The sequence below is a fragment of the Lepus europaeus genome, chromosome 5 (assembly GCF_033115175.1).
Source record: "Lepus europaeus isolate LE1 chromosome 5, mLepTim1.pri, whole genome shotgun sequence".
NCBI classification, from domain to species: Eukaryota; Metazoa; Chordata; class Mammalia; order Lagomorpha; family Leporidae; genus Lepus; species Lepus europaeus.
Window position 1 is genome coordinate 93,769,586 of NC_084831.1, and position 17,517 is coordinate 93,787,102.

The 17,517-nt window shown below is 39.9% G+C and overlaps 1 protein-coding gene and 1 long non-coding RNA gene across 2 annotated transcripts in view; one reads left to right on the top strand and one right to left on the bottom strand.

The window, feature by feature from the left end:
* The window catches only part of PALMD (palmdelphin), a 61,867-nt gene that overhangs the window by 22,747 nt on the left and 21,603 nt on the right, over window positions 1-17,517 (top strand). Inside the window, exon 3 of the mRNA XM_062191808.1 lies at window positions 5,210-5,334. Coding sequence (XP_062047792.1) covers window positions 5,210-5,334 — 125 coding nt within the window. The remainder of the gene's footprint in view (window positions 1-5,209; window positions 5,335-17,517) is intronic.
* Window positions 1,431-8,877, bottom strand: LOC133759975 (uncharacterized). Its single transcript, XR_009865944.1, has 4 exons — window positions 8,757-8,877; window positions 8,267-8,329; window positions 5,726-5,812; window positions 1,431-1,713 (listed from the first exon to the last, which is right to left on the bottom strand). It is a non-coding gene; the product is annotated as an uncharacterized LOC133759975 (long non-coding RNA).

The window sequence follows — 17,517 nt, forward strand, 5'->3', positions numbered from 1 at the left end:
ACTGGCAGTTCGCTAGCTTTGAGCAATGGCTGTCCTTGAGAATGAGTAGCCAGATAACAGGAGCATTCACAGTAGATGAAGGGGTTGAGATAGCCCCTCAGTCCCCCCTAGAAAGTGAGTTTCACTGAAAGCTCCATTTTTGGGGACGGCACCCCATTTCTTGCCGAAAACACTCTTGACAGAAATTCAGAGGTCAGCTTTCTGGAATCCAAGAGGTCGCTTCTAATCCAACCCTGCCAAAAACACTCTGTTTGTTGGTTTGTTTGTTTAAAGATTTTTTTATTTGAAAGATACAGTTACAGAGAGACAGACAAAAGAGACAGAGAGAAAAAGAGAGAGAAATTCCATCCACTTGTTCATTCCCCAAATGGCCTCAACATCCGGGCTGGGCCAGGCTGAAGCCAGAGCCAAGAGCTTCTCTGGGTCTCCCAAGTGGGTGGCAGGATCCAAAGCACTTGGGTCATCTTCTGCTGCTCTCTCAGGCTCATTAGAAGGGAGCTGGATGGGAAGTGAAGCAACTGGCCCTCATATGGGATACCAGCATTGTACGTAGTGCCTTAAAACTCTGCCACAACACGGGCCCCCCAAAATGCCAGGCAGGAAGGCCTTGGATGGCTGGACACAGGTGTGCAGGCCGTGTACTACACACTTACCTGAAATGGAGTGCTGAAATTCTTCCCACACTGCCTTGCCAACTGTGCAGTCTGGCCCAGGGCTGTTTGTACCTAAAGAAAGCACTTGTCATTTTCTCTGCATAAAATGTTATAGTTTCCCAAGCTGTGCACTGACCCAAATGAGTGTGTGTGGTTGGAGGAAGAGAAAAGGAATAACATATTTTCCTAATTTGGAAAATTCAGTGTTAAAGAATTAAGATGAGTTCAGTGAGAAGGGTATTGTGTTTTGGGTTTTGATTTTAGTTTTCTGGGTTTTTGTTTTGTTTTGTTTTCAGTTAGAATGTAAGTACTAAAATTCTATCAAAGATCTGGGATTTAAGTTGAGTCTTAACTGAAAAGTTGAATTTTTTGAAAGATTTGTGATTTATGTATTCAAAAGGCAGAGGTGAGGGGGAGAGAGAGAGAGAGATCTTCCTTCCACTGTTTCACTCCCCAAATGCCTACAATAGCCAGGACTGGGCCAGGGCAAAGCCAGGACACAGGAACTCCATCTGGGTCTCCCATGTGGGTGGCAGGGACCCAAGTATTTGGGCCATTTTCCACTGTTTTCCCAAGTACATTAGCAGGAAACTGGATCAGAAGCAGAGCAGCCAGGGCTCCAACCAACACTCTAATATGGGATGTCAGCCTGGCAAGCAGAGGCTTAATCCACTGTGCCACAATACCCATCCCTGATAAGTAGAATTTATATAGGTGTACATAGAGCCATTCAGTAAATAAACATTATTTTTTTTATTTATTTGTTTGAAAGTCAGAGTTACACAGAGAGAGGAGAGGCAGAGAAAGAGAGAGGTCTTCCATCCGCTGGTTCACTCCCCAGTTGGCCGCAATGGCAGGAGCTGCACTGATCTGAAGCCAGGAGCCAGGAACTTCTTCTTTGTCTCCCACGCAGGTGCAGGGACCCAAGGACTTGGGCCATATTCTGCTGCTTTCCCAGGCCATAGCAGAGAGCTGGATGGGAAGTGGAACAGCCGGGACTAGAACTGGCAGCCATATGGGATGCCACTGCTTCAGACCAGACCCCATATTTATTAAGCTCCTATTATGTACAGGGAACACAATAAAAATAAATAAAATCGGGTTTGTGCCTTTAAAATGATATTGGACACATAAACACCATGACATTTATCCCGTGCTGAACACTATATGGGAGGCATAAACTGCAAGGGGAACATAGTGGAAAGAGTGGCTGTCTCAACAGAAAACATTCCTCCAAGTTGTGCAGAAAATAGTTTGCCATAGCAAATAGCAACAAGGCATAATTCCAAAATGGAGTTCAAAAATGTGCAGAAGTATTTTAAAAATCAATCCTACAATATGTTCACCAAGTCAGGAGAGCTCTTTTGGTCTCTGCAGTTACCAGCTTGTCTCATTTCCTTCTTAGCCATTTGTCCTGGATCCCATGATGGTTCTCACTGCTTTCCCAATTGCAAATGATTTCATTACACTTCAATGATACACATTAAACAACATAGACACAAACACTAACAAAGTACTCCCCTTGTATTAGTGTACACCTATTTCAAAATAGCTACATGATCTCTCTCTAATCTTTATCTCCTGAGCAGATGATCACACCCATGACACACATGCAGGGACCTTATTAGCATTCTAATACTCAAGCAATTCTGAGATTTGTTCTTTCTGCCTCATAAAATGGTCACAATCTCATGCCACTGAGGAAAACAAAATAAACTCAATCTAGAAAATTTTATTTTCTGTAAATCCATTCAGTTTATTTATTTTAATTATTTATTAGAGAGGCTCAGAAGCAGAGTCAGAAAGACAGACAGGGAGAGCTCCCATCCACCGATTCGCTCCCTCAAACTCTTGCGATGACCAGAGCTGGGCCAGATCAGACTTAGGAACCAGGAGCTCAGTCCAGGTTTCCCATGTGTGTGGCAGAGACTCAACAACTTGAGCCATCACCTGCCGTCTCCCAAGATGTGGACTAACAGAAAGCTGGAATCAAGAGTGGAGCCAGGACTCAACTCACACACTCGGATATGTGATGCAGGGGTCCCAACTGACGTCTTAACCACTAAGTCAAACCCTATCCCCTGCATGTCACTTACATTTTCATTTAGTTCAAATGCCTTCTGACTCTGAATTTCTTTGTTGTGAGATACATTTTATTACATTCATTAGCATTATGTACTAATGCACAAGTCTAAGCTGTGATTCAAAAGCAGAATAACTACAATATGTGGTTGTACCTGATCATTTTGATTATACATCCAAACTGTATTTCTTTTTCTAGTTCAAAGAAACCTCCACCAGGGAGGGGAAAATGACAATTTTTGAAGAATGAAAAAAATTTTATAAGACTAACACTAAAATTATTCTTATCCAGACTAAGAAATGTGGCCCCAAATTAACCTAATCACATCACAGGCATGATTCTCTGCCCCTTCTAACTCAGTATGAGACCATCCCATGGGAGTGTTTTTATAGAGATATGTATTGACTAGAACTATCCTTATAAAGATCTGTGAAGATTATCACCTATTTCGATAGGTGTCCTGTCTTTTTTACTGTGCACTATTTTCAAATTTAATCAAAAAATTACAATCAATATAAACTCTTAAAATGCCCATACACGTAGATTTCCTTGAAATCTTTGACCTCAGGAGCTAAATTTTAACCCATTCCAGTAATATTTACCAAGTTGTGGAAAAATATTTTTGCAAACAGTTAATCAACTATAATAAATGGTTAGGATAATGCTAGGGGAAAGACTCTATGACCACAGAGCAGGATAATACCAAGTGCACTTACTGTGTGTGTTGTGCACATGTGATTGCTTAAGGTTCTGAAAAGGCCAACACAAATATGATGATCTGGGCTGCTATTGTTATTCACTTAATATAGTGCTTTTCATATCATGTCCTGGCCACCTCTCTGCATGAAATAGAGTTGTCCAATATTTTTTTCCTCAAAACTATAATTCCATTTAATATTTTTGTAACTAATATTAATTTTTTAATCGCTTGAAAGCCATTGTCTTAGTTAAAGTAACCAATCCTTGGGAATTACCTAGCACAATCAAGATTAATTAAAACTTTAATGCAAAAATATGTATATCCCTTGATATTAATTCTAGCTTCCATTTTAAGAAAAGACACAAAATTCTTCTTACTTGCTCCCATTTTAACTTTAAGTGAAACAAGTTCTAGAAGATAAAGTTTCCACTCTCTCATCACCATTTTAGACATAGTGAACCCCCAATGAATAATTATCAGTAACTAGACAAATAATTTATAGAGATAAAGCAGATACGGGAGGACAGCCCATTCCTACAGCAGAAAGGGAGAAATGCAAACTCCTAGGGAAAAAAGAATCATACATGTGGCAGCTTCTACTTGAAACATATTTTAGGCCAGCTGAAGCCTCTCCAGAATTGACAGGCCTCTTTCAGTTAGGTCTTCCTAGGTTCAGGTCCAGAAGTTTAATTCATTCATGCAAATTCAAGAGGATTTTTTTCCTGTATGATGAAACATAAGTCTTCTTTGTATTGTCAAAGTTGACAAAAATTCAAGTCACCAATGTTTAGAAAGACTGGCGAATTTTGTGCATCCTACTATTGGAACAGTAAGGAAGCTCAAGTTAACACTGCATAGAGCCAGCAAGACTTCCAGAAAAAAGGATGTTGGGTAGGCAACACAATAAATGTCCACCACACAGCAAAAATCTAGTGTAAAATTAGTTTAAGACATGATACCAATCTTCCGTTTTGCCCACTATTCCAATTATTCCCACAAAATATTTTTTAGAGCAGTCATTATATGCAGTCACTGGAGTGATTATCAAAATGGCTTCAAAGAGCTTTAAACTTTGTTTAAAACACGAGGTAGGTTAGCAGTAAGGATGCCACTTGGGACATGCATTTCATATCAGAATGCCTGGGCCTAGATCCTGGTTCCCCTTACAATTCCATCAACTTGCTGCTGCGCACCATGGGAGGTGGCAGGTGATGGCTCAAATACTTGGGTCCCTACCACCTACAGTGGGAAACCTGAGATGAGTTCCTTCGAGGCTTCTGGCTCCAGCCTGACCCAGATTCAGCTATTGCAGGCATTTGGTAAGTAAAACAGCAGATGGAAATCTTTCTATGTCTATCTCTCTTTGTCTCTGCCTCTCAAATAAATGATTATTTACGTATTATTTATTTACATACACATTAATTAAACAACAGTAAAGACATCGCATTTTGAGGTCCTTAGATGATTCCTCCAACTATGCTGGAACATGATTCTAAGGAAAGTTCTCTGAGGGTGAAGATGGGCTGCCAGGGAGGGGCCACAAGGGGGATACAGAGAAGGAGCACCTAAACTAGACTTTGAAAAATACATAGGACGTGGAGACATAAAAACTGGCTTTGGAAGCGAGTAATATGGGCTACCATGAAGGACAATAACAGATTAATTTAGACAAGGCAGGGAGAGAAAATCATTCCTCTTCAAAGGTTTGGAAGCAATATATTTTGGAAATTGTTGCCTTACACAGAGAAAAATCTTGATGTTTTCTTACTTCAGAAAAAGGCCTTAAGGGAGAAATGGCTTCTCGATGGAATCAGCAGTGGAAAAGAACAAGAAGAGATGAAGAAGCAAAATCAACAAGACCAGCACCAAATCCAGGTTCTAGAACAAAGCATCCACAGGTATGGCCCTCACTGAGACACTCTCCAACTACCTTTATTTTGTCCTGGTCTCACATTGTAAGTAGAGGAGCCATCCTCATTTCCAGGGACACAATGAGATCTTCCATTTGGATTTCCAAAAAAGTCTAGGGAAATATATCAGAAGGCCACACTAGAAATTTTATTCTAAACATCCTTTGAGCATAGCAACACAGATTTATTTTTAAGTGCATATCGGTGACTTACCCATAAGCCTCTGAGCCTATTTCCCATGATATGGTAGAAACCAAATCTATCTATTAGCATTGTTGAGAATGTTAGAAAACATATGGGCTAACTGCTAGCATCCACAGGTACATGATAGGTACACACACACACAAAGGCACTTCTTCACGGTCCAGCCCACTCCTACCTTAAGAAAGGTGACAGGTCTGCACGTGTGTTCACATTGTCCTCCATCACAACTCTGCCATACCCATCCTAGTCACAGCCATGGTACCTGGGAATAGAAGATACCATAGAGATACTCCACCAACATTTCCTCTCTTCCACCTCCTGGATTATTTGGTCGGAAGTGTTCACCTCATTTCTCCTTGTCCTTTTCTCCACATCATGCACATTCCTACATATTCAGGAAAACTCTGATGTAATAAAGCTTTTAGGGGTGGCACTGTGGCATAGAAAGCTGCCGCCTGAGGTGCCAGCATCCCACATGGGCGCCGGTTCAAGTCCTGGCTGCTACACTTCTGATCCAGCTCTCAGCTATAGCCTGGGAAAGCAATAGAGGATGGACCAAGTCCTTGAGCCCCTGAACCCATGTGGGAGGCCTGGAAGAAGCCCCTGGCTCCTGACTTTGGATCAGTCCAGCTCCAGCCATTGCGGCCATTTGGGGAGTGAACCAGTGGATGGAAGACCTCTCCCCCTCTCTCTCTGCTTTTGCCTCTATGAAACACTGCCTTTCAAATTAATAAATCTTTAAAAATAAAAAAGAAGGTAAAACTTTTAAATTACCTTGGCTTCAAATGAAGTGATGGCCATATCAAAACTGGAAAGCTCAAATATAAGATGGGGCTATTGATATTATTACCAAAATATAGATAGCATGGAAGAAATAGGAATGGGAAAGGTGAGAAATAGTTTCTAACTATGCACAGATAAAAGATGAAATTTTTTAGAGGATAGTCATAATAATTTAAAAATCTACCTATCTTTGAGATATAGACAATTTTCAAAACTTCATTCATTTTCTCTTTAGTGAGAACTTTTAAAAAGATCTTGAAAATGAAAGTGTTCAGTAGCTGTGCTGTGACATTTTGTCCACACTTACCATACTATACAAGTAAGGCACATTAGGGCTAAATCTGACAGCATGGAAAAAAAGCTTCCTTACTTCAAATAATTTCCATTTTAGCAGCTTAATTGCATGCCTTTATATATTTAATAGCTAAAATCATAGACAGCTACCCTTTTATAGATTTTTGAAATTAAAGATTCTTAAGAGGTTATGTCAGACCCCTCAGTTGTCTGAACAGCAGGTAACAAACACTTAAAAATAATCCAATAAATCAAGTCCACAGCTTAGAAAATTCAGTTCTTTTGCCCAGCTTAAGCTGGTGTTTACTTTCTCATTCCTCAACCCAGAACCCTTATCTCTGAAGTTCTGACTTAATCCTTGTAATCCTTTCCTCCCCATAACCCCTCCACCGCACAGACCCCAGCTGGCCCTCTGAACCTCCTTTTAGAGTCTTTCCACACACTGAACACCTACAGCTTTGCCTGCACCTGATCACTGAGGTGGCTACACATACTCAAACTATTAACAGGTTTAGGCAGCATTCTGGGTAATCCCAAAGTGCTTACTAGGACTCCACTGATTGCTTTCAGAACTTGCCTGAATGTTCTGAGAAGTACAGAAGCTTCTAGTCATAGCGATAGTGGCTTGGCTTGTTAGAGCTCCTGTGGGACCAAAAATTAAAAAGGAGAAGATATTCAGAGGGCCACGTTATGCACCCTGAACTTCACATCCATTGTCTCATTTAATCTTCCCAACCCTGTGAGGTGAGTAGGTCGTTATTATCTTCACTTTTTCCAAAGGAATTAAAACAATCCACCCAACTAGGAAGTGGTGATCAGGGACTGACTCATCTAACTGTGCTACCCTGCCTGTAAAGTGACAGAACACAGCAGTTTCTGTGGACTGAAGGGATTACCCCTTCTAGGAAGTCTCTGAAGCACGTCCCTCCCCTTTGTTCTTTCTCCAAACAGCTCTCACCATGAAATACCCTCCCCCATATTCAGCTGTCCTCTTGGTTAAATTACCAATTACACATCCAATCATTACCAAAGTTCTAGCATCCCACTACAGCTCTAGTTTAGATCTTCGGGATGCTACTAACCCACCCATACTCCGTTATAGAACATGAAATGATTTTAGTTCGTACATCTGAATTAGAATAACAATATGGGTCATTTTTTGAAGGTTCTTGTACAATTTACAAGAGAGCACTTGCCCTTACATTAAGTCATTTTTTAAAATTTATTTGACAGGTAAAGTTATAGACAGTGAGAGAGAGAGAGAAAGGTCTTCCTTCTGTTGGTTCACTCACCAGTTGGCCGCTACTGCTGGCTCTGTGCCAATCCAAAGCCAGGAGCCAGGTGCTTCTTCCTGGTATCCCATGCGGGTACAGGGGCTCAAGCACTTGGGCCATCCTCCACTGCCCTCCCAGGCCTCAGCAGAGAGCTGGACTGGAAGAGGAGCAACCGGGACAGAATCCGGCATCCTAACTGGGACTAGAACCCAGCGCCCATATGGGATGCCAGCGCCGCAGGTGGAGGATTAACCAAGTGAGCCATGGCACCAGCCCCACATTAAGTCATTTAAGGCTCACAGCAATACTAAAAAAAAAAAAAATGCATTGACTCCTCCATTTCACAAAAAGGATGAGGCACTTACTTAATATCACAGAGCCAAGGAAAGGTAGACAAACATGGGTCTCAAAGCAAGCCAGGTTCATTGCTGTTCAGGTGCAAAACAAAACAAAAAAAAAGAGCTATAAATGTAAATGCACCAGAAATAGCAAAACCCCTAACACAGACAATAAATGTCTCTAATGATCAGCAATCCACTTGGTTTAAGGATTGGTCATTAAAATGATGTATTTACAAAGAATTAGTAAAGAATCTACATCCTTGTGGCCCATAGAAGCATGCTTATCTGGCTGGGTAAAAATGTGCAAGAGCAGAATGTTCCAAAGCAACACATGAAGACGAAAAATGCCTGTGCCTTGTCTGCGTTAAGCAGCCTCTGCAGAAGCCCAGCATTATAGAAATCACATTGCAAAGCAGCTTTACCTGATAACTGAACGTCCTCAAATATTTCTAAAGCTGCTAAATAATCAGGTGCAAGTTTTAAAATTCAATCTCTCTGCTAAACAACTACGCACAGTGCTTAAGAAGCTTTTATTGCCCACTAAATCAGTGCAATTTCTTGTTCACACCAAACGGCAGTCACGCCAGCTGATGAAGGTGAACAGGCAGAGCCATCCTTATGCCCAACACAGGGAAAGTAACCAAACCCTGAATGTGATGTGTCGCTTGACTTAGGTGCCTGCTCAAGGGTGACATTTGCCATCCTGCCAAGCCTCTGAGCTAGAGGATAAGATTTGAATGGGAATATCAAAATAGAAATGTTGACGTTACCTCGGAGTCCACAGCACGGCCAGACTTCGCCCACGAAGTTTTCATTCCTTCTATGTGCATGGGTTTGTGAGACAAAATTAGTTGGGCAAGCCAAATTCCTTCTCTGTTGACCTTAGTACATAAGCCTGGCCATGTTCCTTCACCTCTTTGAGCTTCAGTTTCCTTGCCAGTAACAGTGAGACAATTATAGGCACTTCACAGGACTGCTGGGAATGAAACAATTTCCAGAATGCCCGGCACATGGTAGGTGTTCAAAAATACTAAATACTGAGCCCCTTGAAAACCTAAAACACTTACATGAAGGACATGGCCTGGACTTTTACCCAGGTACTTCTATATTTTGGTCCAAATCTCTCACTTCTTTATGCTAGTGCAAACACTGTATTTCTTTGGGCAAACTGAGGATATCAGCAATTAAGATTCTTTCCCTTTGGAAATAAGTGTTGAATTCTTCTTTGTGGCTTAAAAGCTAAAATGCTAATAATGAGATTTAATTTTTCTAGATCAGTTGCGATGGACCAGGCACTGTGCTAAACACTTCTTAAATATGATTTCACTGAATTCTCTTTGTGGTAGGTAACATTTAACAGATACAAAAAATGAAACTTAGAGACTAACTTACCCCAAGTCATACAGTTACAAAGAACAAAGATTCAAAACCTAATTAAAAGTCCTAAACATAAAGAAATTTCATCTCAGATTCTGCAGAAAAATTTTACAAAATTAAGTCCTATGTACTCTACCCTCTTACAGCATTTTTAAAATTTCCAATCCATGCTATGATTTCACTTCTAAATGCATTATTTTGTATAGGTATTCACTTGAATATTTAGCATATTAAAAACATTCAGAAAGTCCCTTGACTCACACATACCTTTAAGGAAGGCACGCTTACTTACTCATCCTCTCGTCTTTTCTTCCAAAGAGAGGAAACATTTTAGAAAATAAGTGGGTTTCTATGGTTTCTGTCCCTGAATCACATTCATAGCTTTGGAGCAATACTATTGAGTACTTTGCCAGGTGCCCTGACAGTACCTTAGGAGGAAATGTTCCCAGGAGGAAAGCTAATATTGAATGTCTCCTTATGAAGTAGTTTATATAAATAGTTTCAGTTTGCCTCCTAAATGAGACACACTCTTCTCTGTTGTTCCATTGAACAACTTATTCTCAGTGTAGGTATAGGGCATTGACGTCTCTTTCCAGACATCCATGTGCACAACAGTACAGATTGATTTAGGAATCCCACTCTGACATTCCCATTGCTTTCCTCCATCCAACAATCCACACCCAAAACAACAGCCCAAATGCCCTCAAGAAGTCTCCCAAGGAGCTGTACTCTAGCAACTTGTGCACGACCTGGACTCTTCTTGCTTCTGCAGCAGCCCTGCAGCTCTCCTCGACCGCCCTCTGCCAAACAGCCTTGCATCAAGCTGCCCTCCATGCACTTTCTACTCCTTGAGCTGGATCCAAAGGCCTCTGACTTTAACTGGAGCACACAGAGTGCCTGACAGAAATGTCATGGGCATAAAATGTAAAAGGTTAACTGCCAAGGAGAATGATGCAAACACACTGCATTCCCTTCAAGGAGGATAAGCTACTTATGATTAAATGTTCCCCAGTAAGGATTTTTCTTAATATTGCAAAGCACCCTTCTGACCCTCTGCCTTCTTTTAGTGAACTTTTGGTAGTCCCCAGAGAGTAAGAAACTGCATCTGTATGCCACACCAATGGACAATGGTGTGATGAGTCTTCAAAAAGTTCATGGAAAATACATGTAATTGTTCTTTAAACATACATGGATTTCAAAAGACTTTTGCATCAAAATAAACTTATCTTTTGATTCCATTTTTTCCGTAAACTTTTTGAAGTACCCTCATATGTCATGAGAAAAAAAAACAAGGAATGGGCTCTTATGACAGCTATAGCAACATCCCCGATAACGTAAGGAAAATTCCTCCACATATGGATTTGAGAAAATGCATTCTGCTCAATATAATATTAAGTAATAATCTACTTTGTTAACTCAAAAGGTAGCAGGCAAGATTCAATTTCAAAAGATAACCAGCCGGCACCATGGCTCAACAGGCTAATCCTCCGCCTTGCGGCGCCGGCACACCGGGTTCTAGTCCCGGTCGGGGCACCGATCCTGTCCCGGTTGCCCCGCTTCCAGGCCAGCTCTCTGCTGTGGCTAGGGAGTGCAGTGGAGGATGACCCAAGTGCTTGGGCCCTGCACCCCATGGGAGACCAGGAGAAGCACCTGGCTCCTGCCATCGGAACAGCGCGGTGCGCTGGCCGCAGCGCGCTACCGCGGCGGCCATTGGAGGGTGAACCAACGGCAAAAGGAAGACCTTTTTCTCTGTCTCTCTCTCACTGTCCACTCTGCCTGTCAAAAAAAAAAAAAAAAAAAGATAACCAAAATATTGATATAAAAATATAAAGGTTAAATGTTTTTTATTGCTTGTAGTTGTTTTCCCAAGTGTAGCTCATCATTTTTTTGCTATCCAAGTTTAGCTCTGCATGTATAGGACAATTGTACCTTAATTAAACTAACGTTTCATTAAACAGAGGTGATGGGACAGGCATTCGGCAGTGGTTAAGTTGCTGCTTTGGACACCCACATCACATAGCAGAGTCCCTGGGTTGGAATCCCAGCCCTGCGTCCTATTCCGATTAGCTTCCCGCTACTGCACAACCTAGGTGGCAGCAAGTGATGGCTCAAGTAGTTGGGTCCCTGTCACTCACATGGGAGACCCCTGAATTCCAGGCTCCTGGCTTCTGCCTGGCTCAGTCCCAGCTATTATGAGCGTTTTGAGAAGTCTCTCTGTCTCCATGACTTTCAAATAAACTAAATAAATGATTTTTAAAAACTCAGACAAGATATGCTATATGAAACTGTCATTTTCAAAATGTTTCTGCCTTCCTGCTCTGAGCCAACTAGCCATATCTAGTACCACACAGCAGGAAGGTACACAAGCTGTTCTCTTGTGACAACATAAGACAGAAAAGAAAGAAAAAAAGGAGAAAAAAGCTCCATCTTTTTTTTTTCTTATTAAATTTGCTGTTGCCTAGAAACACTTAAAAATTATTCTGAGGCAATTATATGAGTCAAACTCATTCCAAGCATATTTCTCACTCTCCATATTTGACTAATTGCTTTACCAGATCTGTAATAGCTCATCTGTTGTTTTTAATTCTCCAGATAGCCTGATTATTTTTAATTCAGGAGCATCATTTTTAACTTAACAAAAGAAGCTAAGTAAACCAAACTTCTCACAGAAAAGACAACAATTCTACCCACTCAATTCCACCAAAACACACACACATAAGCCCCAGCACATATAACGAAAACCTTTGAGTATAGAGCTTAGTAAATGAATGAGAAAAATGAATGATGATGGATGGATGGGTGCATGGATGCATGGATGAATGAACAGACTTTAAAATACTACCACACTTTATGAAGAGCAGCTGAAGAAGCCTAAACAATGACATGGGCATTCATGAACTGAAAAAGAAGGCCTTGAAATGGGTTTTAAAACAAAAAAGAATATATGCCTTACTATCTTTGGGTCAAGGTTACATGGTACCAGTGCCCTGGTTTTTGAAGCAATTATTGATGGGACATTTTAACATCTCACCATCACATTGTTCACCTTCTCTCCATTTATTGTTCTTCATGTTCCATTTTATTTCCTTATTCCCTTATTCTAAACTTATCTCTTACTTGTACCTCCCAATCTCTTGTATACGTTAGTACAAGTGAGTATTAAATGGTTACTGACCCAGAATAAACATGCATGCAACCACCAAGAGAGGTTGAAAATAGATTAGGATATCTTCTGAGGGTTCTCCCCTATTCCCACTTCAATTCAAAACTGCTAACCTTTATGGAACACATCAGAAATGACAATTCTTTGAGGGATATCTAAGTAGCTTCATTTTACACATAAGAACATTAAAGCACAAAAATCTATAAATTCTAGTAACAGTCATGCCATGAGTCACACCTAGATCTTTCCAACTCTAGACCTTTTCCACCATTGCCTCACCCTGCTGATTCTTGATTCATTTCATCAAATATTATTGCGAATTTGCCTCACGTAAGTCTTCCGTCTTCTAGAGGACACTCCAGAATTATTAGCTTCTCAAAGCAAGTTTATTTTTGTGGTTACCTCTCTTTCAGATCATTAATTTTTTTCAAAGTGCTTTTACATTTCATTTAAATAATAATCAGTACCTTGAAACACAAATTTAAGACCATTAGCAGAGATGTCATAGATTTTTGGCTGTGTTGACATGAGAAAAAAAAAGAGAGAATTAGCTGAGTAATGCAGAAAATGGGAGGGAAATTGCATTTAGTGATCTACCTTCCAAGTCTCAAGCACAAAAGAAAAATGTTCAAGAGCAAGAGCTCACTGTATTTTTAAAAAGAATCTGTATGTGTGTACATAGGGCCCAAGCCATCTCCTTTCCCCTGGAGAGTTCCCCATGACTAATTTTACCAGCTCAAAAGACATCCGCATGCATCCCTTCTAGTGTATGTTTTGTCTACCATAACACAAATGTCACTTAGTCCACTTATACCATCTAAGGTCAACAGGTCCTTGTTGTTTATCCCATGTTATATTAGGGTTGGGATTCATATTTGTTGCTCTTCAAGTAATGCACATCTGTTCTTGGTACCAAATGTGAACAATTAGCAGTAAGAAGCAAAGTAAAAATGGAGTGGGTAGAAAATATAGTCACTTCTCTACAATGTTGTTTGGGAATAGGTGTGAAGGGTTACAAGAAAAAGCACAGATTACTTCTGAATCGAGAAAGGCAATGGCTGTCCACATTGCTGAATATGCTTTGCTACTTCACTCTGGAGTTGCAAGCAGTTTGTTCACTAGAAACATTTTTCCACATTTTTTAAGAAATTAAAAAGAAGCCGAATCATGGGTAAGCACATCTGCAGTTACTGTGCAATGTCCTGGCAACAATGGTAGTTGAAAGCCACTTAGGAAACTCATATGGCACCTGAGGAGAGGTCAAACAGAATTTTTATTACAATTTTTTGGTTCTTGTCAAATGGTTAGGATGTTCTCTATGGACCCTAACTAAAAGCTGTATACTAGTTTCTATCCTGACAAAGCAGTTGAGAGACCCATAATTCACCAATTCCTCACTCTACTCCAACCTCCAGGGTGGGTATTTGTTTGCACTCATTTGAAAATTATAATTGTAACTTCTAACATGTAACATGACAGTGACTGATTCTTTTAAAACATGTTTAGTATTTTATTTTCCAGGGAAAAGAGACCCTCACTTTATGAAATATCATTCTGTTTAAAAGGATCTGCTTTTGAAATAAATCCCTCTCTTCTGACACAACCAGCCTACATGGCAGCTTCAAATTATGGTAATGTAATCTGCCCAAAAGACAATTATTAATATTTGCAGTTATATTAGAAGATGAGATTCATCCAAGCAAAAACTGCTCACATGTACTAATAAATTATTCATCTTTCTAAACATCTGCTGTGTTCCCAGTCTTCACAGTAGACTGACACTTGTTCCAACATCATTGTTTTGTTGGCTTTCTGCTTCTAGCTATCTTAAAGCTGTGGCATTGTGTTGCCTGTCCTACTCTTAAATGCTCAGGATTAGAAGCACCAGCTCTGACTCAGAGCATACGTGGTGTTTGCTGTATGCCAAATGCCCTTCAATTCTCTGGCAAGCTTATTGCAGCATGTGATCATTTACACTGGTAGGTTAGACCTTCCTTATTGTGCATATGCTCTTTGACAATGACGGATTCTTTTTTTTAAACTTTTATTTAATAAATATAAATTTCCAAAGTACAACTTTTCGACCATAGTGGCTTTTCCCTCCCATAACCGCCCTCCCACATGCAACCATCCCATCTCCTATTCCCTCTCCCATCCCATTCACATCAAAATGAATTTTCAATTATCTTTATATACAGAAGATCAATTTAGTATATACAAAGTAAAGATTTCAACAGTTTGCACCCACACAGAAACACAAAGTGTAAAGTACTGTTTGAGTACTAGTTGTGCCATTGATTCACATTGTACAACACATTAAGGAGAGATCCTACATGGGGATTAAGTGCACAGTGACTCCTGTTGTTGATTTAACAATTGACACTCTTATTTATGACGTCAGTAATCACCCGAGGCTCTTGTCATGAGCTGCCAAGGCTATGGAAGCCTCTTGAGTTCACCAACTCCAGTCTTATTTAGACAAGGCCATAGTCAAAGTGGAAGTTCTCTCCTCCCTTCAGAGAAAGGTACCTCCTTCTTTGATGGCCCATTCTTTCCACCGGGATCTCACTCACAGGAATCTTTCATTAGGTCAGACAATGACTGATTCTAAGACAATTCTTCTTCTTACCTACATGTCTGTGCATAGAAATATTATTCATCCTTTTTGATATGCTTTTATTCCAGTTAGGTGAAGCAATTATGCCTGACATGTAATTGGTTCTTACTAAATATCTGTTCAATGTTTGATGAAATTTGTCAAACTTCAATTTTAAAAAAGAAAACACATAAAAGTACTCAACTTCTACTAGATTACATACACTTGATTTTATTAAGAAAATATGATTTGAGGAGAGGCCTGGCCTGCCTTTTAGGTTTGCACTCCTGGGCCACAGAAACCGGAAGTGTGCACCATTCCAATGGGCTCGAAAAATTTAAAAAAAAAAAAAGAAAGAAAATATGATTTGGTATTACCATTAGCCAAATTATCTATAAAGTCAAAATATCTTTAACCTCTAACCCACTAATAGTAACTTATCTGCCCAATACATGCAACTGTCACATTGCAGTCAAGATTGCCTGACTAAAGTAAACTATGTGTATTTAACAAATCCAATAGGTTTCCATAGCTATTCATTTAGATGAACTGTTTTTTTTTTTTCAAACAAAGACCTTTCTTCTTCCATTGCAAACCCTAGCCAGTCAATATTATCAAGTTATGAACATAAACCAAGTTGAGTGTGATATATAATTTAGAAACATATAAATCCTTAACTAGGAGTAAAGAATGATGAATTATTGTTTTTACCAGTTAACTCCCTGAAATGTAGACAATAATGAATAATTTGACAAATCAATGAAAAAAACGTATAAAACCTGTGATTTGACTTTCATAAGGTTATACAACACTTAGCATATTGTTTTTCTTGTTTTAAAAGAGTCCTTAAAAACAGTTGCTTAAACAAGGTAGAAAGGTTCATTTCTCTCACACACATACAAGCTCTAACTGATGGACACTCAATAGGAGGGAAGCAGCAATGTTCTATGAGATTGTTGAGAGACCTTCTTTCTTTCAGTTTGTTGCTTTACTTTTCCTTAGGTGATGCCCTTAGCTGTATGGTCCAAGCCAGGTCATCACTACCACATCGACATTCCAGTTCAGGAAGGGCGAGATAAATGGAGGACAAACAGTTCTATTTTAAGGATATGATCTGAAAGTTGCAGAGATCATTTCTGCTAATATCCTGTTGGCAGAACTCAGCCACATGACTCCATAAAAAATGTAAAGGAGACTTGGAAATGAAGCCTATAGCAAAGAATATCCACAAAACCCAGGGAGCTCTATTACTTAAAAAAAAATAAGAATGGATTTGGAGGGAGCGGGGAAATTAACAGGTTATCAAAATAGACCAGACTGTTCTTATTGTTAACATTTATTATTTTTTAAAAGATTATTTATGTTATTTCAAAGACAGAGTTACAGAGAGAGAGGGAGAGACAGAGATCTTTCATCCACAGGCTCACTCCCCAAATGGTCACAATGTCAGGGGTTGGGCCAGGCTGAAACCAGGAGCCAGGAGTTTCATTCTGGTCTCCCATGGGAGTGCAAGGGCCCAGTGACTTAGATCATCATCCATTGCTTTCCCTGGTGCGCTAGCTGTGAGCTGGATCAGAAGTGGAGCAGCCAGGACTCAAAGCAGTACCCATATGGGATGCTGGCTGCACAGGCGGCAGCTTAATCCACTATGCCACAATGCCAGCCCCTAACATTTATTATTTAAACAGCACTATCATAAATGCTATGACAATTATTCTGATAATGCTAGAGTATGGCTGAGTTTCTCTGTCTAGAACAGCATATTTAAAGACAAATGTGTACCTTAAGCTATATAAGTAGCATGCTTACTCTAAGCATTCAAAATAAAGTTGAAAATCAAATCCTCAAAGAGACCTGGTAGATTTTCTCTTCTATGGGGGTTCAACTTGTGAGATTTCCCTCATCTCCCAAGCAAACTGAGGAACAGAAAGATGTAGCTGATATAAATCAAGCAACTGCTCTACAGAAAGCCCTGTGCTAGGGGTTTACAAACACTGTCCCAATTTTCTTCTTAAGATAACTCTTACTGAACACTATTATTATTCCTCAAGTGAGAAAATGTAAGTTTAGAGCGGTTAAATTATTAAGCCAACTTACCTTTGATATAAGTGTTACCATCCTGCTTATCAATAATTTTTC